The sequence below is a fragment of the Neocloeon triangulifer genome, unplaced genomic scaffold, assembly GCF_031216515.1.
Source record: "Neocloeon triangulifer isolate White Clay Creek 2 clone unplaced genomic scaffold, ASM3121651v1 ptg000008l, whole genome shotgun sequence".
NCBI classification, from domain to species: Eukaryota; Metazoa; Arthropoda; class Insecta; order Ephemeroptera; family Baetidae; genus Neocloeon; species Neocloeon triangulifer.
This window is the reverse complement of record NW_026775550.1, coordinates 2527774-2554580: the sequence shown is the minus strand read 5'-3', so window position 1 is coordinate 2554580 and position 26807 is coordinate 2527774. Positions and strand designations below refer to the sequence as shown.

Genomic DNA, 26807 nt, shown 5'->3' with positions numbered 1-26807 from the left:
GTACTGAAAAAAAATCTTCTAATGATACAAGACAGTTTGTTCAAATAACTTATTGTTTGGTTCTTTGACATGTTTTTAGTTATAAAAATGAATTTGATTGATTTTAATTAACATTTACCATTAACCATGATAGTAAAGTGCACATTAAATTTTCATTTAAACAATAAGATAGGAGATTGCTGGGTTACATTTAATATTTTTCAATAATAAATGTAAGTTTACAAGCAGAATATTACAAACTAAACTAATTTATAAATATCATAAGAACGTCTTAATAAAAATACTGTAAAAAAATTAAACATTAAAATCAATTTTAATGATCTTAATATTTTTAATTTGAAAATAACTCTTTAAACAAAGAAATATTAATGCTTAAATTAATTACTTATTAAAACTAAAAGCTAAGAAAATTTAAAACAATTATGAGTTTAATAATTTTATACATGCAATTGTTATTTAAAGCGTTTACCACTACAGAGACGCTTTCTTTTAATTGCGACACAAGTAAGTAGAAAATATCTGTGGATTTTTTCGCAGATGAAAATCACAAAAGAAGACATGTGGATCCGGACGTACGGCCGCTTGTACCAGAAACTTTGCTCCACCACCTGTGAGGTGCCCATCGGCATCTACCGGACCCAAGACACTTCCCTTTGTGACACCAATTCTCAGGTAATTATTATTATAAAAATATAAATTATTCAGTTCGCGGAAAAAAATACGCCACTCGTAACAATTCTTGCAATTATTCGTCAGATAAAAAGCACAGTGCAATAAAAAAAATTTAAAGATCCACTTCAGGTAGAAATTTTGCAATCATTCAGAATAAATAAAAATAAAAGTGGGTCTTTAAATGATATAGTAAGGAAAAAACGAGTGAACGCAACAATTTTGATATTTTTTGTCAATTTATTCGGTTCTTGTTTCTTGATTATTTTGATCGCCTCAAATCCGGGTAAGGGTCTTTGACGCCGACGATCGCGCCTTGAAACAGATCCATCAGGGACGACCCTTTCTGCACTCGGCTGTTGAGTTTTTCGCTTCGGGCGGACAGAGATTCCTGCTGCGATCGGAACTCGTTGATTCCCTCTTGGATCTCGGCCATTGTTGCTTTGATGCTCTCCAGCTCAAGTTTGTCCTCTTCGGTGAAACAAGCGGCGTTGTTTTCAATTTCGGACGCTTTCAATTCCTCGTCCAGACTGACGTGTCTCTTGAGCAGCTCCTCTTTGGCGGCAGTTTTTCGCTCCAATTCGCGCTCCAGAGAATTGACAGAGGCGTTTGTGTAGCTCGAGCGATTGCTGCTGGACCCTTCGAGGGTCGCCTCGTCCGGCTCCGAGTTGCCCACCAAGATGCTGTGCCGCTTCAGGTATTCGCTGAAGTGGGATCGGATGTGGTCCACAACCGGTTGCAGAATTTCAGGCGGCGCCACTCTGGTGATGCCTGCAAGAAGAAGCAAGAAATTTCCTTTTTAGTAACAAATATAATGGAATTTATAAAAGTGTTTTAGAATTAAAATTTTATCTGACACGAAATCTTCAATACCCATTTCAATGATATTGAGATGAAATAATCAGGATCAGGAGTTCAAATTCAGTTCAAATTAATTAGAAAAAATTTGTTATTTATAGAACAAAAGTACTAAATTTTATTAAAATACAAAATATATCTTTTACAAATTATTTAGACTATATATTATATTTTTTATTTTATCTATTTTAAATAAAAAATTTTTTTAATAATTTAAATTTTAAATCTCGTTAAAAGAGTAACTCTTTTGCTATTATTAAACTTTATAAAAAAGTTTAAACAAAATTTATCTTTAAAATAATTATTAAACTTGTGATGCGCAAAGCCATGTCCTTGTAATGTTAAGTAATGAAAAATAAATTCCATGCAGCCAAGCCAGAGTGCAACTTTCCTTTTAATGAGCAAGTAAAAATTAGATGAATAAACACACATAGATACTGAAAATTGAGTAATTAGTGTTGTTAAGTTCAATTACCAGATTCTGAAAGAGTTGTTAAATTTTAATTAATTTAAAAAATTTCGCTGAATTTTAATTTTTTTTCTTTCTCATAAAAAACGGTTGCAGAACTTGACCGAAATTTGGTAGAAGGCTTGTTTCTGTGAAAAAAAAACTCATAACTGCTTTTCTCTTGTTGAATGTCTCCTCAAGTGCCTTCTTCTCATTTTTTTTTCTTTTTTAGAATATATACATTTAAAAAAATTAATGTAAAATTCAGTGTTCTATAAGTTGGATTATTTTTAAAATAATTAACTTTTGTATGATTATGAAAACGTTAATTTTAATAAGCCGATTTCTTAGCACACCCATACCTCCAATCAGGGTGTCCAGCACCTCCTTGACCTGGTAGTCGACGTCGTTTGTCCGCGACGAGTCTGCAAACACGAGTTTGGTCATCTCCCTGCTGACCCGGCGTTTCTCCTCCTGCAGTTTGCGCAGCGCCTTCCTCGACTCGGTGAAGTCGGCCAGCATCTTGTTCTTGACGCCGTTCAGGGTCTCCTGCGACTCCTTCTGGTGCTCCTTGCACAGCTGCAGCAGCCGCTGCGACTCCTCCAGGTCGTGCTTGGTGGCCGCCAGGGCCTGGTTCAACTGGACCTTTCGCTCGACGGTCCTGCGCAGCTCCGTCTGCGCCTCGCGCAGCCCGTGCTTGGCCTCCATGTGCTCCTGCAGGGTGGAACTGGTGTCCGCCTTCAGACGCACCAGGTCCTCCTTGGACATCTCGACCTGCCGCTTGACCTCGTCGATGGCCTCGCGCTCCTCGGCCAGGGCGTCCAACTCGCACAATTTCTCCTCTTTGGCGTTGGCCAGTTGTCCTCGGATCTTGTCCAGATCCTCCTCGGCTTGGGCCAATTGTCCCTCGGCTTGCCTCCGCACGGCCAGCAGGGCTTCCCTTTCCTTCACAAGTTCCTCCTCGCCCAGGTGGATTTCGCTCAGAGACTCTTTGACGCGCTCCAGCTCTTGTCTCTTGACCACCATGTACTCGTTGCTGGCGTACAACTCCGTCTCCAGGTTGTCCTTGGCCTCGGTCAACTGCCTCAGCTCATCTTCCAGCTCGGCCACGGTCTCTCTGGTGCTGAACAGGTCACTCTGAACCTGGTAGGCGTAGTTTTTGGAGTGCAGATCTTTGATCTCAGCCTATAAAATAAATTAAAATTTGCAAAATTATGATTCTAAAAGTAATTAATCAAATTTTGAAACCATCTTGTGGTAAAAATATTTCTATTTTCTGAGTTTTTACTTTTTATAAAAATGTTGAAAATAATTAAAAGAGTTTTGAATCCAAAATTTAACGTTTTTATTTTTTAATTAAAAATAATTATTGATTGTCACTTGAATTAATCAAACAGTTCTGTCACAATTTAAAAAAATAAAAATCAGATTTTACCCTAAATTAATTTCAAATTATTTTTAATCATTAACCTGCAGATCTTTGATTCTCTCCGTTTCAATCTCTTTCTTGGCCATCGCGTTCCTTTTCTCTCGCACCACCGATTCGAAAGCTTCCTTCACCTCTTGGACCTGCCGCTGCTCCTGTTCCAACATTCGTACCGATCTCGCCGTTTCCTGACGCAGCAGCAGCAGTTCCTCCTCGGTCGAGTGCAGGAAACTCTCCTCGGTGCGCAGGTCGTCGCTGACCCGCACCACCTTTTCGCGCAGCTTGTTGAGCCGCGCCGAGCGTCGGTCCAGGGTTTGCTGCAGACTCGTCTCCATCGACGGCAGGTCTTTCTGGCAGTGGAAACAAACCGTGACCCTGACCAGCGCCAACTGGTCCAGCAGGATCATTTTGTCCCGCTGCGCCTGCACCAGCTGCTGGCGCAGAATTTTCTCCTCCGAGTTGCGACGCGAATCCATAATTTCCAGACTGAAAAAGCTTCTTGAAAATGAAACAATGAACCGAATTTTTCTTCAATTGTTGCGGTTATTGGATTGTTTGATACGCAATTTTTATTTCAACAATCAAATATGGTCAAAAAAACACTAACAAGTTTTGAATATTCAGCGAGTCTAAAAGTCTAAATTGTTGCGTTCACCAGCAAAAGCACTGTAAAAATGCATTGTTGAAATAATTTCAGACATAATTACATTACATCTTTCCCTATCCAAAATTCAAACCGGCATGGGACTATATAAATGCAACCCGCCAATTTTTTTTCATAATTAGATTAAAACTTTTGAAATTTAACTCTAATACTTTCAATAGCTTCCTCAACTGCAGCTAGATAGTTAGAATTTGTCTATTAAAACAACGTGGCATGCCCTCTAAGCCTCTTTGTCACTTATTATATATGCAAAGCATGCAACTCTCATTACATGGAAAGTGCATTTATATACTACACGCATTTTCATAATTATGTACAATCGAGTGCGCTTTAAAATACTTCATTCTAATGCTGAGTACTCTCGTCAAAAGGCCCATCCGCGATTCATGAAATTGCTCATTGATCATTGGCACGACCTGAGCCATAAATTCAAACACCACAACAAGGTTTGTCTCCACGCAAAGTGTTCTTTTTTTTCATTAAAATATTTGAGTGGTGAAGGACGCTTTCTTTTAGTTCAGGAGGTTGAGGCCAATAAATCAATTATGAAAACTAACCCTTTTAAATAGATTAAAACGTGTGGATAAAAAAAAATAAAGAAAAAATGCTTGAAATCGCACGTGTATCTTGGCACTTGTGTATAGTTCGGAGATGACGAAGCAAACGGTGGCGGCCAACAACAGCCCACTTCCGGTGAACAAGGGGTCGGAACGTCTTACAAGCCGGCAAAGAGCGAAAAAGGCGGTGCAGGCGCTTACTGCCTTGGCTGCACTTACGACCGGGGGTCCTCGGTAAGGATCACTCACTCGGTGTCTCAGTGTCGCATACAATTTATTCGTTCAGCCAGATTATATTATTATTATTACCACCCATTGGTGTACACACACGTGTGCGAGTTTGCCCATGTGAATCACGCGTGTTCTCGTTTCCAGTACTTTTATTTCAAACAGGGTGTTGTTGTTGGGATTTGTTGAGATACTTTTTTACGGAGAAAAAAAAAATACAAATTCAAGTCGATGGATTGGGCTTTTCATTTTCTGCCTATACCCCTCATTCTTTTCTTTCTCATTAATCGCATGGATTGCACTGCTTGAACTTTTGCACGTTTTGATATACTAACTTTGTTTTCGTGTTGAACTTTCAGCTCTGTAAGAGCTTCCTAAGATGTAAGAAAGTTTGAAAAGATTACGGGGATGTCAAAATTATGCAACATGCAGTGCATAAATGCAGAGCTTGTTGCATAACCTGACCCACGTGATCTATAAAAGTTTGAGAAAAAGTCACGTTTAAAAAAAAAAAATTAGTAAAAATTTGTGCATTTTTCCCTTTAGAAATTCGCTTTTTTTTTTCAAAATATAGAACAAGAAAAATACTTTTTCAGTTCGTTGATTGTTCTTAGGAAGCTCAATTTCAAATCTTGCCATCTTATTCTTATTCAAATCTCTTGTGCGTCTCTTTCCAGCATTTTTCCGTCCTGCTCTTGATTGTAAAAACTTGAAACTTTTCTAACATTTTGGTCCCAACTCTTTTTTTCTTGAATAAAAAATTAATATTTATATTTTATCGTGCATTTGTTGTCGTTTTTCTGATCTCGTGTTTTTTCTCTTTTGTCTGTCCGCCCGCAATCCACCACTTCTGCCTCCACCTCACCCGCTTTTGTCATGTGCGCATGGTGTTGATCTCCTCTTTTGCCGCTGATGCACCCGTCTCTCCGTCTCGACTCTGTCTGTCTCTCTCTCGCACCCACCCTAACCAGGAGGATGTCTCCTTGCTGATGTCTCAGTATTCTGTCAACCTGGTCGATGAGGCGCGCGACAACCACACGCAGATGATCGAGCGCGCCGAGATCGCCAACCTGGTGCGCTCGCGCATGGAGTCGCTCAACCTGTCCGGCATCGACTACATGGACGTCAGCGAGAAGAGGAACAGCCTCTCGTACGTCATCATCAACCCCAGCTGCGACCTCAAACTCGAGGAGGGAGATATCATGTATGTTTCAAATGTATCTTTATAATAATGAAATACTTTTTTTAAATTGATGCAAGACAATTTGAATTAATAATTTAGCTCCATATCTTTGAAGATTTTGGTGACATTTTATTTCCAAATTTTTTTTTTTTTTAAAGGACCGAAACATTTTATTAAATTTAAACAATATTTTTATAAATAAAAGGTAAATTTAATAATTATGTCTTTTTCCCTTGATCTGCTGAAAAGGATTTGATTAAAATTTCACCAAATCAACTTCATATTTATTAGCCCTTAAACCCCAAAAATTCGGCATAATTGAATCGCGAAAAAGCTTAAACTTAAAATTTACATTGAAAATTTTTAAACGTTTCGCACCTGCCTATCTCTGTGTAAGGTTTTCATTTTTAAGGAATATTAAAAAAAAATAGCATATGTATATAAGTTTTATTTATTTTCAAGCAAATTTAATTTATAAATAACTTTTAGTTTAATAATTTTATAGCTTTTTAATATTTTTTTTAATTTTGAAATTAATATTTTTATATCTAATTCCAAATTTAATATTTAAACACAGAAATTTAATCGTTTTATGTATTTTAGAGCAATGGAATGATATAAATATATTTGCTTCATCCCCAATTTAACACAATTGTTGACATTGTAACAGAAGTTATCTCGTGCGCTAATGCTTGTTGTGTCATCTAAAATGTTCTAAGAATTTTATTAATAATTATAATTTTATAGAATTGACCGTGGTCCTAATTTTTTTAAATGGTTTAAAATAAGATTAACCAGTGATAAACATCCTTTTTTTAATTTAAAATCGAGTTTTTATAATCATGGAAAATCACTTTCAAGAACTAATTTGCACCAACTAAAAATTATTTTGAAAGTTTTCCCGCGGTTCCATCTATTTTTTAATTATAAAACATTCCACCTCAATCAACTAATTTACAGAAAAATATTCTGTTAAAAAAACTTCAACCCACTAAAAGCCTTTCAAACAAATTTTTTTCATGTTTTTCACCACTTCACCATTTCGATTTTTTATAGATTACAGCTAAAAAAATAATAAAATATCTTGCAAAAAATTAGTCTTTTTTACAATAAAAAAAATAGTAAAAAACATACATGTTCACAATGTTCTCATCTTTAATTTGCAGCTACCTGATCCGGCCGAGTCCGTTTTCGGCGCAGAAGACGTTCGAGCGGCACAACAGCCGGCGCAAGTCCAACATCAGCTTCTGCGGCCCACCCCCGGGCGGGAGCACGATCGGCGCCCCCGTGTTTCCGTCGCGGGCGCCGCCGCTGGGGTCCAAGTCGAATTCGCTGTCGCTGCCGGAGAGTCCGACGCTGCAGCCGTCGCGGCTGTGCCGCAGCCGCTCCAACTCGCTGCGCATCACCGACGACATCCTGCTGCGAAGGTCCAACTCGCTGCGCCAGGGCCTGTCGACGGCCGGCCTGGCGCGACAGCAGCGCCGCAAGAGCAGCCTCGAGGACGTGGGGCTGGCGCTGCTGCGGCCGCCGGCGCCGAAAATCGCGCTCAACGGCAGCATCGGCCTGGAGGTGACGCCGCCGGACGACTCGGAGCAGCAGTTCGCGTCGTCGTCGCGCTCGCTGGCCGAACCGTCCAACTACGCGGGCGGCGACCCGCAACACCTGCAGGGCACGATTGTATGATATCACCTCATGTGGGGGCGGCGCAGAAGTGGCACAGCGCAACGGAGCCTCTGGCTCTGAACGCATTTCACTTGTAGCTCTCACATCGTCTCATTGCTGTTCACCCACTCGATGTTGCGCCCCTAGGATCACACTCTAGACTTCCTTTTCGACATTTAATTGTAATATATCCGAATCTAGCCGCCGTACTCGTGTACATACATTTTGCGAACTGCTTTTCGATCAAAGGGAAAATCATAATAATATTTGTTGTTGAAAGGAAATTCATTCTAGCTGAATCGAACAAGTGCTTCTTGATGCCTGGTATTTTCTGAAATTCGCGGCGAAAATTTTGCAAATATCTCCCTTGTGAATTTTAGTATTTTGGAAAATGACAAAACCATTTAATGAAAATAGGAAAAATAGATTAGATCAAAATTTTCACCTTCATAATACAATTTTGATTCAAATCCGAGATTTTGGAATTACCTGATTGATGAAAAATCACAAATTTCAATTATTTGAGTAAATTACAACCTATTTTGGAATTATCCGCTTTCAATTAACAATTTCAAGTTAAAAAATTTCACCTATCTATAATTAATTTTTCCATTATTTTCATTACAATCGCCTATTTCAAACACTATTTTCCAATCTGAAGAAAATCATTTATAACTTCACAAAAAAATACCCCATATTTTTCTTTCACCTCTACTATTTTCAATCATAATTGACTTTTGATTAAATTTGGATGACATTTTTACTAAAATTCACAATACAAAAAATCTAAAATCGATGACCAAAACTTTTCAAATCATAGCATTGCCATCTCCTCATTAGGAAATCGCATTGTCTCATATTTAAAAAATCTGACGAAAATGTTGAAAAAAAAATACAAAATCTAGAAAACTAACAGGCAAACACACATATTATGACTGGTTCCGTATTTTTATAAACGTCTCTCGCATGTGAACTGGTGATTTTGTGTGAGCCTGGGAATTGAAAAAAAAATCAAAATCATAAATATATTGAAATTTACTTTTATGCCAAAAATACAGAATGCTGGTCCAAAGATCAATTATCAGATGCGAAAGATCGTCGAAGTGCAGAGTTTTTGAGGGAGTGTCGTGTTGTTTGGCAATCAAAATTGTTACAAAAAAAATCCTGCAGTGCATCTTGAGACTGATATATCAGTGACTAATTCGTTTATCTGTGATTTGTATCTCTGTTATTGGCTGGAAACCGCCGCTGTAATCTTTTTGTCAGAAGCTCTCTCCGTTTGCTGACACAAGAGATGAGACGAAAAAAAATTATTATAAAATGTTGTCATCGACCTGGAGTGTGTAATGTACTCTCTTTTTCCCAATTAAAACAGTTGGATAAATCTTGGACATTTCGAAAAGCTTTAGATTTGTGATGACGTCAGATTATAGTAAAAAGATCAATTAATTGAGAAGAGAAAAATACATTGAATCATATAATTATTATATAATAAAATGAATATGGAATCGCCTTTCTAGAATGGGGAAGTAGCTCTTCGTAATTTCTATTTAATAAGAAAATACACTAGTGAAGACGCAGCATAATATCCATTAATTACCTACCAATGACGAGGCATTGCATTATTTGCTCCTGCTTTATTAAATTTATAAAGCAAGAGACTAACGAGATTTATTATTAAAAATAGTATTTATACTAATAGACATCTAACAATACTGAAAGAAATTTTGCTTGTTCACAAAAGTGGTTGCATATTCCTAGGGATAAAAAGTAAGTGATATAAAAAGCATCTTATTAAAAACTAATTGTTATTGTATAGGATAATAATTATTCCAACTTAAAATAATTGGGTTTCCTAAGATCTGAAAACTTTATTGCAATCATTAGTTTATTAGAACTTGAGCCATCAAAAACAGTAGAAACTGTCTAGATCAATTAAAAAAAAATCGCTCAATGCAATCAAGTCTAAATTAATTCTTTTATTAAAATTAAGGCGCAATTTTAAATTTTAATCAAAGAAGCTCTCTTTAATTTTCACCACGCCACTATTAATGCATATTTTACATATCATTCTTTATACAGCTGGACTAAATTTGAATATAAATCGCGTTGTACATAACCTGAGGTTGGATGCGCAAGCGGCATTTGTGTCACTTTTATCCCATATATTGTATCATTAAAAAAAAAATTGTATTTCTCTCGTATAGATACGTGTGTGTTTTCATTGATCCAGATAATTATCAAAAAGTTTAAACACAAATGCAAGGTAACTTTATGCTTTAAGTGAGAAGGAAAAATCTTGTTTTCTAATTAGAAATCAAGTCGCAGTTCGGGAGAGACTATCTTTATCAGCAGATTCGCAACAAACACACAAATCGATCAAATGCTATATTTTTGTAATCGCGCCTTGTTGGGATGAAAAGCTCTCCCGCTTTTTGAGTGTGTCAATATTACACGCACAGAACCAAAAATCCACTTAAATGCCAGCGACACTAATCTGGCGCTTTTCTGCGTAATCTTGTGTAAATAAGAAAATTATCAAAAAACAGTTATGTACTCATCAAAAGTTTAATATCAAGTGATTAATAAAAACTATAAATGAAATTATGCATTTGAATATTGAGAGCAGAGTTCTTTTAATTGTTCTGACGTGAAAATGAAAGGAATTGTGAATATATTTATAATTTGTTGACGGCTTTTGTTACTCAAGTAGCGTGGAACGTGCAAAAAAAAGCGAACCACGCCTTTGCCATTTTTTTGATTAGCGACTCCCTTTGATAAGCCATTTGTGACGTGGCGCCAAACCTTTTTTGGTATAAATATTATAATGAGCGCGAAATTGTATATTGAGTGATTTAAAGTCGTGCATGAATAAAATCTATTATTAACTTTGAAAGCAGCATATGCCAGCCAAAAAGTGAATTTCATTTCGCAAAACCTTTAAAAATAGTGCAATTTAAAAAATAAAAATAAATTTATAAAAACGTTGAATTTATTATTTCAGTGTCTGCTAAGAGAAGAAGATCTGTGGTTTACCAAAAATAATTTTTTTTAAATTTAAAAAAAAAAACATTAATAAGAAGACATTAAAAATAATTTAAGTAAAAAAATACTCAAATTACCAATCTATCTAATTATTTTGTAAACTAATATTTTTTCCCCAAAATATATTGGGTGTTCTGACCGACGTGTGACGAGAATTGCTTCTTGCTAAATATCAGCTATGAGTTTCTTTGTCAGTGAGACTATTTTATGTTGACTTGTTGAAATGAATTAAATAGTAAGAAGTTTAATTTTAATGCCATTCCTGAACAGCTGTGGCGTGTTTTTACGAGCGCCTTTTAAATCTTTTTCTTTTTAAAATTCCTCTCTGATAATTTTAAATTCAATGCTTAAATTTGCCATTCAAATTGAATTTAAATTTAATTTAGGATTACACACAACTTCTTATTTGATTGGAATTTCTAAAAAAGGAATTTATTTTTTAATTTTATGAGATTTTTTTAGAATTCAAGGCTTCTTGTCAATTTTCCCGAAAATACAAATCTATACCTCAAATAAATTCAGGTCTGGCATTGCAGCCTTTTTAAAGATCAAGATCAATAAATATGAACAAATGAAAACCACTCCTCTATGGCTAATTTGAAAAATATGTTGATTATGAACACTCTACCTAGAATAATAATTATTTTGGTGTCTCGCGATTTGAAACCAACCATTGGAGCAAAGTACAAAAATTAATGATTTGATAATTAATAACTTAGCTGGAACTGCAACATTTCAAAGGTTGTAATTGTGGTGAAGTTGCATAACATTTAATCAAAAAGGCAATACTCGAGCCACGCACCAATGTTATTTTTATTAAGATTCAATTGGTTTGATTGATAAGCCATGCGGCGCCAGATAACCCTTACGTTTAAGTAAGAAAGTTTTAATTTTATTATTATTGTGTTTAAAATCGCTTCAAAACTGAATAAAAACATGAAAAGTTAAGGAAATCATAAATTAAAAAATTAAAAATAGTTTTCTTTTGTCTTTGGCACACTTTAATATATAAATATAGCCTTTTATTTTACAATCACAATCAGAAGTGAGAAAAATTCAGAATTTCCACAAAAAATTATCTTCAATTCCTCAACTTGCAGCACCGCAATGATGCATTAAATGTAAAAAATCAAAAGGTGAATAAATCATGAAAAATGATTTTCCTCATCACGCACACTAGATCTCGCATTCGTTTTCCTAACAACTACGGCAGCTTAGAAGCACTTTCTGTGCACAATGGATGGGCCGGACTCGTCGTACTCCTGCTTGGAGATCCACATTTGCTGGAAGGTGGACAGGGAGGCGAGGATGGAACCGCCGATCCAGACGGAGTATTTCCTCTCCGGCGGAGCAATGATCTTGATCTTCATCGTGCTGGGGGCGAGGGCGGTGATTTCCTTCTGCAGACGGTCGGCGATGCCAGGGTACATGGAGGAGCCTCCGGACAGGACGATGTTGGCGTACAGGTCCTTGCGGATGTCCAGGTCGCAGCGCATGATGGAGCTGTAGGTGGTCTCGTGGACACCCTGCGCTTCCATGCCGAGGAAGGACGGCTGGAAAAGGGCCTCAGGGCAGCGGAAACGCTCGTTGCCGATGGTGATGATTTGGCCGTCGGGCAACTCGTACGACTTTTCCAAAGTGCTGGAGGACGCGGCTGTGGCCATTTCCTGCTCAAAGTCCAGGGCGACGTAGCAAAGTTTCTCTTTGACGTCGCGCACGATTTCTCGCTCGGCGGTGGTGGTGAAGGTGTAGCCGCGCTCGGTCAGGATCTTCATCAGGTAGTCGGTGAGGTCACGACCAGCGAGATCCAGACGTTGGATGGCATGGGGAAGGGCATAACCTGAACAAAAAGAAAAAATTTCATCAGTCAAAGTTGAAATAAGCAAAATACATGTTCTAATGAACTTATATCGACTTTAATTAGTGTAAAAAAATTTTAAATTATGTTAAAAATTAATTTTATTTTTTTAAGTTAAACTAAATGAACTCATTAAAATAATATTAAATAAAATACAATTTATAAATAATAAAATATTATATAAATAATTTATAATAAGTATAAAATAATTAATAATTTTATAATAAATGTGATAAATATAATACAATGTAAAATTATATTTTTATAATTATTATTTTATAATTAAACTTAAAATTAAATAAAAGCTCTTTCATGGAACTCGATTTTTGGGAAAGACTTTGTAATAATTTTTATCTAAAATAGAATTTAAATTATACCTTCATAGATGGGAACAGTGTGGGAAACGCCGTCACCAGAGTCCATGACGATACCAGTTGTACGACCTGAGGCGTACAGGGACAGGACAGCCTGGATGTTGACGTACATCGCAGGGGTGTTGAACGTTTCAAACATGATCTGAGTCATCTTTTCGCGGTTGGCCTTAGGGTTGAGCGGCGCCTCGGTGAGCAGCACAGGGTGCTCCTCAGGGGCCACCCTGAGTTCGTTGTAGAAGGTGTGGTGCCAGATCTTCTCCATGTCGTCCCAGTTGGTGACGATTCCGTGTTCAATGGGGTACTTAAGGGTCAGGATACCACGCTTGGACTGCGCTTCGTCACCCACGTACGAATCCTTTTGACCCATACCGACCATCACACCCTAAAATAATAAAAAGACCGAAGATTTTAATTTTTTTTAGCACAAACATAGGTGAATAAAAATTAAATTAAATGAAGAAATCAGTTAATTCAATTGAATAATTCCGCTAGCAAATTTAAATATTTAATAAACTTTTATCTGAAGAGCTTTTCCCTTGATGTAAAAAAATTGTTTTAATTAAAAAGCAAGATGCCTTTACTAGTTTCAGTCACGGTCTGCGACCCTATTTCAAGATTTTGATTTTTTTTTTAATGATAGAGGTTTTTTGTATTTTTTTTTCTCATGAAATGGGGTTGCAGATTGTGACCAAAACTGGGAGAGCCGTCTTATTTTTTAATAAAAACAAATTTTCACAATATTTGCTTATAGATAAATAAATAAACAACGAGGAAAAAGCCCGTTCTTCACTTCCATGATCATCTCCTCGAGTATGATCGAATTTCTTCATTATTAAGAAATTGATTTGATTAATTTAATTTACAAATAAAACTTATTTATATTTAATTTAACTGAAAATTGATCAACTGCAATAGGTCATCCATCAGGATTTCTATTGAATTTTATAAATTTTTGTAATTAAGTACTAAGATTTTTACGCACCACATGTCTGGGGCGGCCGACGATGGACGGGAAGACGGCGCGGGGAGCGTCGTCGCCGGCGAAACCGGCCTTGCACATGCCAGATCCATTGTCCACAACGAGGGCAGCAACTTCGTCGTCACACATCTTGCTTTGCTTCTTGATCGAGGGAGTTTGTGGACGGGGCGCCGGACGAGAATTAAATAGACAGAGTTTTTGTATCCCTTTCCTTATATGGCGGCCGCACCGAAAGCCTAATTTGCCATATAAGGTAATGCACGGCGCTTCGTCAATACTATTGGTGAGTTGACGCGATTAGATAAGCCGCCGTGCGATGGCCACGCGATCGGAGCAGGAGATGAGTAAATTGCTCCCGAAAGATAACGCCTGATGAATTTTGATGCCAATGTGCAATGTTGAAAACACTTTTCGTGTGACGGAGGAATTAAGACTAAAAACGATAAGACAAGTGGAATTCTTTTGGGTTCACCTGATGGGAAAATTGCCTAATCGTGATTCCGCAAAAAAAGTGATTTGGGTAGAATGCTTGACGACAAATCGATAATTTGGCTCACCACTTCAGTTTCCTCAAGGGGAAATTTCTTGCAAAAAAATTGATAAATAATTACTACTCCAATTTCCGCTTAAACCAAATTGATTTTATTTTAGTTAAAAACTCCAAATTGCAATTTGAAATCATTTTTTATTTCTCAGCAAATTTGCTGGAGCCTTTAGAGGCCTTTTCATTGTCCGGAGACGATTCTGCGGGCACATCAGGACAATCCTCGCAACCATTAGGACGTGGTGGGCATGCAAAACAGTCCGCAGGTGGACGAGGTGGACAGTCGTCGCAGTTAAAAGATTGCACTAATGGATGATTTTTAGAGCAACGATCGGGGATAAAAGTAATTTTACCTGTGCCCCAATTCATGGTCTTTTAAATAAATTGGTACAAAATTAATTATCAGAGTAAAGAAATAAATGATAATATTATTAATACCATCACCACGGTAAAAAGCGCAAAAAGAAATAGTTCTCTGAGAGCCATACTAGGTTTATGAACCTTGCACAAGCGGATACAACTTCCAACTACTGGAAAATTCAAAATCCAGCCAAGGTTGTCGCAACAAACATGGCCGTTTTCACTTCCTCTGTGTCGACAAGAGGAAGTAGTGACGTTTATAAAAAAAAAAGTGTAAAATTCAGTGTTCAAAAAAACCATTTTAATAAAAAAAAATTCTTGTCAGACCTTTTTAAATCTTGAAATAAAAAATCCGATGGAATCACTGCATTCTTCAGCGTTGTCCGTAGGTGGTCCGAACCGTTGAACCTTGGAATAAATTTCCTCTGGCACATTCTTCAAAGGAATGACCTGATAAAAATTTAATTTTATTCTCAATTTAATAATTTTAAGATTGTGAATACAAACTTGGGTTACTCTTTTCCTCGGGCTTTGCAAAACCAAAATATTTTGGAATTCTTGCATGGCCCAGTTGATCAGACCCTCGTTTTCATCAAAAGTTGTCGAGCATGTGCAGTAGACCAACTCGCCACCTGGTTTGAGTAGATTTACAGCCTGGGAAATGTTAATATAATGAAGTTTTTTATTTCTTATTAATTTTACTTACTGTTCGGAAAAGTCTTTTCTGTAGAAGAGGATTTGACTTGATTTGCCCGGCACTGATTTTGTTTAAAAGCTGCGGCCTCTGCCCCAGGGCACTGCACGGCGCATCCAAAAGAATCTGATCAAAATTAAAAAAATTAATAAATAAAAAAGACAAAATTTTTAATGAAACTAACTTTGTCAAAACTGTTTTGGGAAAAAGGTGGTCCTTCCTCAATAACCCTTTCCACGTTGTCCTGACAGGCCTTTGTTGAGTCGTAACAAAAAACCAAACTCTTAGCACCAAACTTTTCACAGGTTTGCCTCACCAGGTCACATTTCTTTTCAGTTCGATCAATTGCAATTAACGTTCCCTTCAAATCAATGTTTATTTAAAAAAAAAATGGTTAAATTACTTTTGAAAAAAAAAATACCTCATTTTGCATTAAAGCAGCCAAGTGAGAGGTTTTATTGCCAGGAGAAGCGCACATGTCCAGGACTGAGTCTCCTGGCCGAGGGTTCAATTCCCAAGAAGCAGCAGACGAAGGCAAATTTTGCAGCTGGCCCAAAGCCGAGGGAAAATTAAATGTTAAAATTCCCTGCGGAGTCCATTTTATTCTCACAGCAACACCTCTGAGAACCAAACAGAAAATTTATTAGATTTTTTACAGTAAAAAATTAAATTAAATACTTTGCTCGATCTGATGAGTCGTTGAATAAGGCGTCTCGAGCAAGTTCTACTAATCCCTTGCCAACAAGCTTCTTCCTACCCTGGTAAGAAGTTGATCCTTGCAGACATTTGCCGTCCAAATCAGCAAAAACCGAAACTTTTTGACCTACTTCCATACCTAGAATAATACAAATTATATTATAATAACATGTAATGTAAAAATTGTAAAATTACCTCTTGACATGGACAAAACGCCAGGGGCAAATAAGTGGGCGCCTCGAAGTATCGCAGCTCCACATGATGCGTCAACAACGACTTCTTCATCTGCTTTGCTAATTTTCTCGCCGGTCGGTTTTTCCACAAAATTAGGTACACGATTCCAGCTTCCAATAATAAAGACGTCATCTACGAGGGAACAGCTTTGAACGGCGGGTCGACCTGTGAAGCCGTTTTGATCTGCAACCTGGAAAAGTTTGTTAAAAAAATTTATTTTAAATCCATTTTTATAATTTACTTAAAAAATAATTAAAAAACATAAAATAATTGTCATTTATTTTAATTTTTTTTAGATGAATTTAGTTTTTACAAAAAATTCAGCATGATATGTACATAACTTTGAAAAAAAAAACACCCACCTCGTCCAAACTCTTCTCAATTATGCCTTGGGCTTCCTCTTTTGAGTACTTCAAAGAATTTACACGAAAAGTGCTGCAGTCTGGAGGCTCCTGGATCCAATTTAGAAATCTGTCAAAGTCGAGACCCATCGCCTGAAAACGATACGCACGAGAATAAATTAAAAAACATTTCCTTTTTTGCCATAAAATCTTACCGAATGTTCTTGCTGAAGGAACTCCGTGGTGGAAGGATCTTTAAAAAGGACCGACATTGGATTTTCAAAGAAGCGACGAGTGGAAGAGAATTACGAGAAATTACCATCGAAAAACCAGACTAACAAAGAAAAATTAAGACTGGAAACTGAAAATCCAAGACGGCTTCCATCTCACTGATCTCACCCATGTGTGTTTGTTTATTTTTGTTCTGCTTCTCCTCTGACGAGAGGTGGTGGGGAGATTCGTGAGGAGAGGGAACGTTTTGCTTTGCGCCGACCACTTGTAACTCAGGTGAGGTCATTGCCCGCAGAACTGAAACTTTGTGTCAAAAAAATTTTGATTTGATCAACCAGAAATAAATATTTGCAAATAATTATTAATAAAACTCATTTTAAAACTAAATATATAATTTTTTTTAGTATTTCATGAGTTAAAAAAATTTCAGGTTTAGTATGAAAATAAATGTATCTCCACTGAATTAAAATGCAAGAATAATGGACATTTTATTAAACAATGCAAGACAAGTGGTACGTGTTTGGCCGATGCGGTCTATTGAAACAAAATTGAGAGTCAGTAATGCTGATACATTAATTAAAATAAAGATTATCATTTTAGTCTTTGCACTAGCAAGAAGACACTTGAGTTGGCTGCTCTGTTGATTCTTCCATGGCTTGCACCTCTGCAGCCGCTTCAGTCACAACAGTCTCTGCACCATTTGCGGCAGAGACTTTTCCCTCCTCGACCAAGTCTTTTTCCGGAGAAGCCAACGGAGCCGGAGTTTTGTTTTCAACCTGGAGATTCTGCTCTGTTTCGACAGCAAGTTGAGGTTCTTTGACTTCTTCTGAACTGGTTTTCACTTCTTCCTTCTCAGCGGGCTTTTCTGCCGGTTCCTGGGGTGCATTTTCAGGTTGGGGCTCTTCGGTGATCTCTTTGCTTTGGGGTTCCGTAGAAGGTTCCTCGGAGCCGTTCAATGTCTCCTGAGGAACTTCTTCTTCCATAGGGGTGGATGTTTCTTGTAGCTCTGTTGAAAGAAAATTGTTATTAAAATTATTACATCAAGATTTTAGTAAATTATTTGAAAAAAAAAATCAAAGTGAAGCAAAATTTAATTGTAAAGATTTTTATATTGAACTTATTAAAACCAATAATCGTTTGGTTTAAACTTAAATACCTTAAGATAAATCAATATAAAAATTAACTTAATTTTAACTATATTTTGACAATAAAACCCACCAGTCTTCTCTTCAGTCTGGGCTTTGATTTCTTCTGCAGATGTTGCTCCTTCTTCTTCTTCAAGCTCGGTGCGTGGACGCTTTACTTCAGGGGCCTCAGGAGACTCGACGCCATTGGTGGTTATCATTGGTACTTCCACAGAGGGCTGGACAGAAACTTCATCTGCAGAGGACGTTGTGCCGTTGGTGATCGGCTGCCGTTCGCGGCCGCTCACGACGAGGACGTTCTTCTCAATGGCGCGCATGAACTTGTCCGTCTGGTTGTACTCGCTTCGGGGCGTCGTCAGCAACTCGGACAATCTCTGGACAGTGAATGGACACCTGGAATGGAAATTGTAAGTAATTTCTTTACGAAATTTTGTCTTGATTTATTTACGCGTCGAACGAATCGAGGCGGCGGACGAGACGCGTTCGCATGGCCTCGGCGTCGAAAGTGTCCGGGGTGCGGCACTCGGGACTTTGCAGGAAGTCGTCGATGACCAGGGCCAGTTTGCGCTGGAATAACGGCTTCACCGCGGCCCACGGCAGAACAGGGTCGCCGGTGCGGGCGACGCTGCGAAGATACTCGTCCAGTGGACGCGGCAGAGGCCCCGAAGGCGCACTGGACAGTTCTTGCAGCGCGGCCAGAACAGCATCGCTCTCCATCTGTCCGAAATTTGGCGTCCAAGACCTGTTGATTTGCTGTTTATTTTGCCTCGTCGTGTCGGCCAGCAACAGCAACAACAAGTCAAGGAAAGGGGAAGTGGAAATTTCGTCACGCCCACTTTGAATGAAATTCAAACCAAAAAAGCGCCAACGTCGCGAGGAATCTTCCCACCAGCAGCTCAGCCGCTCATGTTTGTACGCAGACGCCTCTAATAAAAGAATTCAAAGAATTATTATTGCGTTTAAGGTTTCATATTTATGGAAATAACTTTACATGGCACACCACAATTAGGGTACATTGGACCATAAAAGAAAGAATTTTTGTAAAATGAAAAAGGATCTGAATTTTTCTCCAGCTCAGCCAATCCTGAATGACCAATAAGCATTTTGAAAAAAAAATAGTCAAAATCAGGAAAATCTGTGGATAATTTATTAAAAATTAAAAATTGTCTTCTTTATATTATTAATATTATCATAATGTTAATTATTATAATTATTTTTATTACTATTATAATTAAAAATAATATATTATTGTCATTATGGACGCAATGTTTATTAAACAGCGAAGGTGTACAACATTAAGATACACAAGGTTTACTATTTAATAACACGTTTTTCCGCCGCAGCACTTAATTATCGTCTGGCGTTTGTTCGCAGCTCTTGATTGTGCTACATTTTAAAGGATATATATAAGTTTAAAGTTTGAACTTTGTCCGATCGATTTTCTTACGTCCCTGTCCATTTTTACGAGTAGCAACTCCCTAACAAATAAAAATTTCGGTGATTTTTATGGATAAATATTAATTTACTCACTCTAGGATTGGCCTGAATTCCTTGAATCACGACTAAAAGTAAAATTAGGGGCAGAAAAACGTCTAACGAGTGTGGCATGTCAATTCTAACTGCACGCAAGATTGGTCATTTTCGTCTCATCACGATGCGACTGTTTGGCACAACGGGCGAAACAGGAAAATTTTCGTCCTCTGACGTCGCCGTTGAGTCACATCCTGCGAGCGTTTAAAATTTCTAAACAGACATAATTTTGAGCCAAAAATTTCTAATTTTCCTTTGAAAAAAAATAGTTTTTTAGTCGAAGTTTGAAGTTTAAAGGATTAATTTTTAAGCAACTGGCTTTTCCTTGAATATTTTCTGCAAGTGATTATTAATAGAATGCATACAGTATAAAGACATACATTGGAGCTTGGAATGATATATTAAAATATTAAATAATAAACAAAAATTATGATAAAACATTTATCTTGTGCATAAACATTTTCTTAGTAGTTTCAGCTTTGTGTCTTGCGCATTTCCGAAAAACTGGTTGCATTCTCCGGCTATGGAACAAAAATATAAATTAAAAATTAAACAAGACTAAAAGAAGTTTAAACCATTTATCACGCTAAAATTCATTATGCTGTGCTTACATTCAATTATTTGAGACGAAATAATAGTAACAAATAAAAATTGAATTAGAACAAACAGAGAGTTTAATCGTATTCAAAGTTGGTTTAGTTCTTATTTAAACTTAAAGAAAAAATAGCATATTATATGAAGTAGGAAAAAGCAGATAATTAAAAATAAAGTGTCTATATTTATGAGAGTAAATAATTTTGAAATAGATTTTGTATTATATAAATAATTTATTTTCATGCGGCGCAAAATACCTGGAATTTGATTAGTCCGCATCCCGCACGACATCAACGTCTCGCAGGCTGCATAGTTTTCTTTTTTTACATAATTATTTCAGCAACAACAAGAGCACAACAAATTGAAAGAACTCCGATACTCTCTAGGACAAGAATTGAGGGTGACAGGAAGGTAGCGCGTTTAGATTTATTTGGATTTAAATCTTTTGTGGCAACTTTAGAAGCACATTATTGATTAAGTCTTCTCATAATTTGTGAGTAAAAGCAGTTTTTTTTCCAAAATTAATAATTTTTATTATATCGCATGGCTTTAAGGCCAGCAATAACCGGAAAAACCTTCATCCGTAAATTATAAAGAAAGTAAAAGTAAACAAAGTCTCTCTTCTACCGCATAAAAGTTTGAAATGTCTCGTTTAATAATTACTTTTAAGGCCACAAGAGACCTGAAAATTGATTGTTCAGCAACCCGCGCGACATCAGCGTTTCGCAAGGCGCAAAGCTATCTTTTTCAGATTCGACTCTGATTCAATCGTATAGCAGCTAAATGGTACTTATGAAATTTACATTTTCCAGTGTGGTGAAAGTTCTGGAAATAAACTCGAAATGATCCCTGAATGGAAGAATAAAAAAGTCATTACAATGGAAGCCATCTAATAAAACCTATAATTAGGGATTTGGGAAAACAATATAATAAATGGCCTTTTCTATATTATTTATAAATTAAGAGGAATTTAAAAGATAACAGCAAAATTTTTACTTGATTCAGTCGATTGGCAAATTCAAGATTTAAATTGAATGAAACGATAAACGTAATACATTAATATTAATAAGTAAAACCAATTAAATAATGAGAGGTTTCAAGGTTTTCAAAACTGATGCAGTTAAAAATCTCAAATTTACAGCAATTTTTATTATGTTAATTCCACAATTAAAAAATCTCCTCGCATATGAAAGGTTGTTTGGAGATGGCAGAGCCAAAATGGAACTTCGGCGGCGCCGAATAGTCAAGGAGGACAACCATATTCTGCGTGCCACCATCATACGCGCCTCTCGGATTATAATCCATTTGGAAACCGGGATTAAGATTTTGCGGCAGATAATCTGTTTGCGTTTCACAATCATAGCTGAATCCGCTCGTCACGTCAACAACGAGAGAGTTTGTCATCGTCCAAAAGCGATTTGAGTACGGATGATTAATAACTTTTGCAACTTCAAAGAGGATAACATTAGATTAAATTGATGTGGCATATTTAGGGAAAACTCACTTCCCGCCGCCTGCATGCATTTTGCAGCTGCAAAAAAATTGGCCGTCCTCAACATTCGCATCCCGCGCTCGCAACAAAACTTGAGTGCTTCTAGGTAATCGTAGTACTGCGTTGAAAAGGTGAAATAAAATTGTTAATTTCTCTTACTTATTATTTCTTTTTTGAAAGGCTTACCCATCCGTTTTGATATTTCATATAGTACATCTTCAAATTACTGCATTTGCAAACCCACTCTCCATTAATATAATTGACGCATGTTGAAGCATCTAAAAGATCAAATTAAATTGATTCTTTTACGTTTTGAATTAATCACACGTACTCAGATTCAACGAGGTCAGATTGTCCCTTGCAACTACCTGCATTAAAATCATTCAAATCGGTGGATTTAATTAACCGAATTTCATACGTCAATGGTGCAGTTTGACGAATTACCACATCCATACGACTTAGAAACCAGTTCATCATTCTGTAAATAAAAATTAAATATTAACAAAGAAATTAAAGAATAAAAAATTTATATTTCAATCACGTCTGCCTCCTTTTTATCCAAGTCCTTGATCATTTGGTCAAAAACCTCCGGCGACTTGTCCCTGGCGCACTTGGTCAACTGGTACGCCTTGTCGCACTCGTCCATTCCCACTTTACATTTTTATTTATTGATAAATTATTAAATAAGTTCTTTTAAAATTATCTTTCAATTTACAAGTTTTATTGTTGCACTCGTCAACGATGGCCATGTTTTTCATCAGCTCGTCCGCGTTTTTCAGATTCATACTCTCAAGCATTGCGAAAACCTCGCTCGCCACAAAATTCCCGCCGACCAGCTTTTTTCAGTTGAAAAATAAAATACAGAATTTTGTTAAAAATTTATACCAGGCCCACAGCGTCTCCAACACAATGCAAAAAACACTGAAAGAAATTATGTATATTTTTTTTTAAATTTTTTATTATCCAAATAAAGAATAACCTTGATCCGTAAGTCAAATTTCGTCATGTTTCGCAGCAAATCGATTTCGGCTAAATTAATTAATTTTAATAATTTACTAAAATCGAATATTATTATTTAGACTGGAAGTGACATTGAAAATAATTGAACATTCGTCCACCATAGCTTGCTTTCCACTCTTTGTCTGAGGGTTGCCTAATTTCTAATTTAAATTTTCAGTGAAGTATTACTATACTTAGCTCTAAAAAATTTTAAACCTCGCAAATGTATCTGAATTTCGTCTGTCCTTCGTAATCAGCGAGCAGAACTTGTCCCTTTTGACGCCAAATGTGGACTGCAACGTAGTTTTCTTTTCCTCGAGCGTTGTCCGGCTGTCCAGGCAGCCACTGGGCCTCGCCGCGGAACAATCTTTTGGCCGAACAGAATCCAAAAACAGACTCGCAGCCCTCATCCGACCCCGAAGTCCAGAAGGTCAAATTTTGAGCCTCTAAATATATTCAAAATAAAGTAAATAATAAAAAATATCTCTCTCTTGCCTTTGCTCATTTCGCTGATGTTGCCGATGGTGGCCAAAGCGTCGTACTTGCGTGGCGAGTCCAAGCTCAGCAGGGACATGCCCAGATCACAACACGCTTTCGTCGCTTCTAAATACTTATCAAAGAAATTATTTTTAATTTCACAGAAAGTCGCTAATTTAAATTATACAGTTCTGGTGTCGCTACTGTAGCTGAAGAGATAGTTGCGCAGCCTGTATGTGAACAATTTTCCATGCAAGGAAATGTCTGAAAACATTTAATCACAAATATTGACAGGGATTTTTAAAACGATGCGATGCTACCATTTGTGACCTCCATCAACAATTTTTTTCAATGTAAATATCAGAAGTAAAAATTCAAATATGTCAACAATTAATTTTAAATTGAAATATAACAGGTAAATATTTAATAATTAGTTAAATACAGTGTCATCGTAAGATGATCTTGATCTTTGATTGAGATTGAATGATCTAATTAAATTAGAAATAAATCAAGCAAATCAAAAGCTGGAAATTATGATTGCAAGAAGTTTTGAAATCCATTACAAATTCTTCTTAATAAATTCCAAAATTCACAAGTGCATCATTGACATAACTCAAATTAAAGGCCTAATGTGCCTTGAAGTCAATTATTTGAACAATAATTATGAATGAAATGAATAATAAATACTTTTTAGAACCATTGATTTTCTATTGGCCGTCAAAGTGAAAAGCAGAGGCTGCATATTATGGAAATATTTAATGTAATTAAGTGAGAAAGGGACTTTTAAAATTTTTACATCTTTTTGGCAGGTGATGTTTGGACAAACAGGACTTGCGCACTTCGGTCCTTTCGTCGGTGGACCCTGATTCCAATGCTTTTATTAATTTTCACTTCCAAATTATATTGCAATTTTGAACCTGGCAGGCGAAAATGGTTCTGTCCGAACAACGCTTGCCGCTGATCGAAACAGAGCCGTTTGCTTTGGAAATTTGCATCTGGACGCAATTCTGGTCCTTTGCAGGGTTGGCCAAGGGCAGGACGTCCTGCCAGGGCGCGGAGCCGTTGGCCGAGCACCACCCAAAGGTGCCGCTCGCCAGATTCTTCGCGCCGCCCGTCCAGTAATTCATGTTAAATTTCCAGCTCTTTGCTATAAATAAAATTTGATTTTCATTAAAAAAATTAAATAAATAAATAAATTGAACCTTGGAGTTTCATGCACTCGAGCTTCTCTTTGCTTTCGATAGCAAACGGCTTCATTTTCAGGCCAAAGCACTTGTCTGAGTTTTCGTGCCAAGTGCCCTGAGTGAAAATTTATTTAAAAAAAAAATATTATTATAGGAATTTATTGAGACCAGAGATTTTCCTAATAAAATTGTTTGGCCGCACGCGTCCAGCCAGAATCCGTGCAAGTCTGGATCTAATTTAATAAAATTACTATTGATATTAAAATGTTAGTAAAAAGCGTGAACCAGCAATCTCTCCATTAGTTGCAAAAAGGGACCGCTGTTATTATTACATATAGGAACGTCAATTTTTAGAGTAAAGAAATAATTTTTATGATTGCATACGTTGACTGCAGCAATTTCGTTCGTCGAGCATTTTCCTACCAGAGCTGGCTACATCGACAAGGTAAAAAACATCGGTAATAATTAAACCAGGAAGCAAAATTAGAGCGCGTGGCGTACGTTGATGGTCGTTGAAGTCGTTTTAGTAGTTGGAATTGTCGTAGCAGTGGTTTGAATTTGTGTAGGGGTTGAGAGCAAAATTTTTGATTCCGTCGTTTCAGTTGAGATTTGAGTTGCCGTTTCGGGAAGAATAGTCGTTGAACCAGAGTCTAGTTTTGTTTTTTCACTCGGAAAATCAGCTGCTGAAGTGTTAGAAATTGTGGTTTCTGAATTCTGGAGTGCAATTGATACAGATGGAGTGGCTTTTTTCAAAGTAGAAGATGAACTCGGCATTTGCACATCCAAGGCGGTTGAAATTGATTTTGAGGAAGACGGACTTTCTTGGAAAAACTGCATATATAATTTAAAATTCATAAATTTTCAAACACTTTATTTTTCAAATAAATTTTAATTACTTCCAATGTGGACTTATCGCTCAAATTTGGGCTGGCATCGATAAACGTTGACATAGGCAAATCACTAGATTCGGCATCACTGTTGTCGACAACGTTCACCTGTGTGGTGCTCAGTTTTTCAGAGAATGATAATCCTGAGGTTTGCAGATTTCCCAGTTTAGTCAGGTTTAATTCTTTATTCTGAACGGGATTTCAAAAATTATCATTGTAACTTTTTTTTTATTAATCATGTAAAACAAAGAATGCACTACCAGGACGGGTTGTGAGCGGCGTTTGGTCGAACCACCACTGACAGCAGAACATTTGTTTGGGCCGCAACACTTGATTATGGTTTGGCGTTTATTAGCAGCTCTGGATGCTAATAAATGAAAATTGCACGGTTTATGAAAGTCGTCAGACATTCGCCTACTTTTCTTACTTCCTTGTCCTTTGTTACGAGCAACAACCCCCTAATGAGCATACTTTTAAGCGATTTTATTGAAATAAAATTTAATTTACTCACTCTAGAATTGGCCTGGCTCGTCTCTTGAATCAAGACTAAAAGTAAAATTGAAGACAGAAAAACGTCAAATCTGAGTGGCATTTTGATTTTAACTGCACGCAGGCTTGGTCATTTTCACCTATCACGATTCCACTGTTTGGCACAACAGGAAAACATTTTCAGTTTGACGTATCGTGCAGTCACTTCCTGTGGACCATTAAAATTTCCATGTAAAATAGCAAAGAACACAATAAACAAAAAATAAATATAAGAGCAATAATAAAATTTCTGATTTAATTTATAAATTTATCAGTTTTCTTACTTTCAATGAAGATAAATTAAAAGTAGCTTTTTTGCGCATCTATTGCTTGTCACTATATACCTTGAATATTTTCCACAATCCGAATGGAGGGGGAATATTTCAAAATAAATCATCTGCTTACAGACTGCATTTTAGTGCATATCCCATAAACAGGTTAAATCAATATCATGAGTGGTTAATTGAATGAGAAAAAAAATCAATATATTTCACAAGCTCACAGTGATTATGTCATGCGTATACATATATACACTTAAATTTGAGACTTTAATTGATTATATGAAAACCAAAATTAGTTTAAAGGCAGAAGATTTAATTACATCAAATAGTGCGGACATAAGTGGCATTTAATAGTTAAATTAAGTCTAAGAAAATTATAAAGGAAGGGAAACCAAACAAATTAAATATAAAATATAAATCCTTTTTCTAGAGCATTTAAGTTTGAAGTTGTTGGTTCCTTAGTAATTAATTACTCTCACTGCAACAAGATACCACCAAAAATTTATTTTTCGGCAGCCCGCACGACATCATTGTCACGCAGGTTGCAGAGCTATCATTTTTTAGATTTGACTCTAATTCGATCGTACAGCAGCGAAATAGTACATAATGTCCATAATATCATTTACATTTATTTTCTTT

General features: G+C 36.7%; 6 protein-coding genes across 24 annotated transcripts in view; 1 reads left to right on the top strand and 5 right to left on the bottom strand.

Moving 5' to 3' along the window:
* LOC132194999 (potassium channel subfamily T member 2) overlaps nt 1-10601 on the top strand; it is a 128238-nt gene extending 117637 nt beyond the window's left edge. For 11 of the 18 annotated variants that reach the window (XM_059616670.1, XM_059616680.1, XM_059616665.1 and 8 more), the window contains 5 exons: nt 538-672; nt 4437-4511; nt 4710-4856; nt 5822-6054; nt 7200-10601. In XM_059616670.1, coding sequence (XP_059472653.1) covers nt 538-672; nt 4437-4511; nt 4710-4856; nt 5822-6054; nt 7200-7716 — 1107 coding nt within the window. In that variant the 3' untranslated portion in view covers nt 7717-10601. The remainder of the gene's footprint in view (nt 1-537; nt 673-4436; nt 4512-4709; nt 4857-5821; nt 6055-7199) is intronic. The other 7 variants (XM_059616678.1, XM_059616682.1, XM_059616664.1 and 4 more) reach the window with 6 other exon arrangements.
* On the bottom strand, nt 910-2501 carry LOC132195001 (uncharacterized). The gene is made up of 2 exons (XM_059616683.1): nt 2338-2501; nt 910-1440 (listed from the first exon to the last, which is right to left on the bottom strand). Exons 1-2 carry the CDS (start codon nt 2495-2497, stop codon nt 932-934), a joined length of 669 nt encoding a protein of 222 aa, XP_059472666.1. The 5' UTR covers nt 2498-2501; the 3' UTR covers nt 910-931.
* Nucleotides 10602-11715: 1114 nt separating the features above from the next.
* On the bottom strand, nt 11716-14145 carry LOC132194563 (actin, cytoplasmic A3a-like). Its single transcript, XM_059615906.1, has 3 exons — nt 13955-14145; nt 12976-13354; nt 11716-12580 (listed from the first exon to the last, which is right to left on the bottom strand). Exons 1-3 carry the CDS (start codon nt 14078-14080, stop codon nt 11955-11957), a joined length of 1131 nt encoding a protein of 376 aa, XP_059471889.1. The 5' UTR covers nt 14081-14145; the 3' UTR covers nt 11716-11954.
* Nucleotides 14146-14577: 432 nt separating this feature from the next.
* Nucleotides 14578-17222, bottom strand: LOC132194677 (tRNA (cytosine(72)-C(5))-methyltransferase NSUN6-like). Of its 2 annotated transcripts, XM_059616113.1 has the most exons (12): nt 17140-17219; nt 17036-17073; nt 16842-16973; nt 16441-16669; nt 16228-16384; nt 15971-16169; nt 15734-15910; nt 15562-15675; nt 15363-15509; nt 14934-15305; nt 14849-14867; nt 14578-14800 (listed from the first exon to the last, which is right to left on the bottom strand). In XM_059616113.1, the coding sequence occupies exons 3-10, from the start codon at nt 16968-16970 to the stop codon at nt 15177-15179; spliced, it is 1281 nt and encodes a 426-aa protein (XP_059472096.1). In that variant the 5' UTR covers nt 16971-16973; nt 17036-17073; nt 17140-17219; the 3' UTR covers nt 14578-14800; nt 14849-14867; nt 14934-15176. The 2 variants fall into 2 exon arrangements, with proteins under 2 accessions (XP_059472096.1, XP_059472095.1); XM_059616112.1 differs by having other exon boundaries at nt 17036-17222.
* A 288-nt stretch (nt 17223-17510) lies between these two features.
* On the bottom strand, nt 17511-18993 carry LOC132194678 (serine/threonine-protein phosphatase 4 regulatory subunit 2-like). Its single transcript, XM_059616114.1, has 3 exons — nt 18645-18993; nt 18270-18589; nt 17511-18057 (listed from the first exon to the last, which is right to left on the bottom strand). Exons 1-3 carry the CDS (start codon nt 18911-18913, stop codon nt 17660-17662), a joined length of 987 nt encoding a protein of 328 aa, XP_059472097.1. The 5' UTR covers nt 18914-18993; the 3' UTR covers nt 17511-17659.
* Nucleotides 18994-21459: 2466 nt separating this feature from the next.
* LOC132194673 (uncharacterized) lies at nt 21460-26008 on the bottom strand. Its single transcript, XM_059616107.1, has 25 exons — nt 25871-26008; nt 25787-25817; nt 25620-25726; nt 25369-25548; nt 24974-25303; nt 24857-24904; nt 24758-24791; nt 24641-24705; nt 24491-24587; nt 24206-24435; nt 24085-24150; nt 23976-24024; nt 23476-23552; nt 23307-23421; nt 23028-23257; nt 22894-22972; nt 22792-22841; nt 22698-22733; nt 22528-22648; nt 22354-22463; nt 22231-22290; nt 22144-22180; nt 21999-22090; nt 21825-21930; nt 21460-21768 (listed from the first exon to the last, which is right to left on the bottom strand). Exons 1-25 carry the CDS (start codon nt 25949-25951, stop codon nt 21488-21490), a joined length of 2712 nt encoding a protein of 903 aa, XP_059472090.1. The 5' UTR covers nt 25952-26008; the 3' UTR covers nt 21460-21487.
* Between the last annotated feature and the right edge of the window lie 799 nt (nt 26009-26807).

Bases quoted from the DNA above. Each gene is read 5' to 3' on its own strand.
- LOC132195001 (XM_059616683.1), bottom strand. From the start codon at position 2,497: ATGCTGGCCGACTTCACCGAGTCGAGGAAGGCGCTGCGCAAACTGCAG. The intron at 1,441-2,337 runs GTATGGGTGTGC...TTCTTCTTGCAG, and splicing joins GCTGGACACCCTGATTGGAG to GCATCACCAGAGTGGCGCCG.
- LOC132194563 (XM_059615906.1), bottom strand. From the start codon at position 14,080: ATGTGTGACGACGAAGTTGCTGCCCTCGTTGTGGACAATGGATCTGGC. The intron at 13,355-13,954 runs GTGCGTAAAAAT...TTATTATTTTAG, and splicing joins TCGGCCGCCCCAGACATGTG to GGTGTGATGGTCGGTATGGG. The intron at 12,581-12,975 runs GTATAATTTAAA...CTTTTTGTTCAG, and splicing joins CACTGTTCCCATCTATGAAG to GTTATGCCCTTCCCCATGCC.
- LOC132194677 (XM_059616112.1), bottom strand. From the start codon at position 17,092: ATGTCGGTCCTTTTTAAAGATCCTTCCACCACGGAGTTCCTTCAGCAA. The intron at 15,510-15,561 runs GTAAGTAAAATT...AACATTTCCCAG, and splicing joins AGAAAAGACTTTTCCGAACA to GCTGTAAATCTACTCAAACC. The intron at 15,306-15,362 runs GTTTGTATTCAC...AATTTTTATCAG, and splicing joins CGAGGAAAAGAGTAACCCAA to GTCATTCCTTTGAAGAATGT.
- LOC132194678 (XM_059616114.1), bottom strand. From the start codon at position 18,913: ATGGAGAGCGATGCTGTTCTGGCCGCGCTGCAAGAACTGTCCAGTGCG. The intron at 18,590-18,644 runs GTAAATAAATCA...TTTCCATTCCAG, and splicing joins CGCCTCGATTCGTTCGACGC to GTGTCCATTCACTGTCCAGA. The intron at 18,058-18,269 runs GTGGGTTTTATT...TTCTTTCAACAG, and splicing joins CCAGACTGAAGAGAAGACTG to AGCTACAAGAAACATCCACC.
- LOC132194673 (XM_059616107.1), bottom strand. From the start codon at position 25,951: ATGCCACTCAGATTTGACGTTTTTCTGTCTTCAATTTTACTTTTAGTC. The intron at 24,025-24,084 runs GTAAAAATTTTA...CATAATATGCAG, and splicing joins ACATCACCTGCCAAAAAGAT to CCTCTGCTTTTCACTTTGAC. The intron at 22,464-22,527 runs GTAAATTGAAAG...AAAAATGTAAAG, and splicing joins CGAGTGCAACAATAAAACTT to TGGGAATGGACGAGTGCGAC.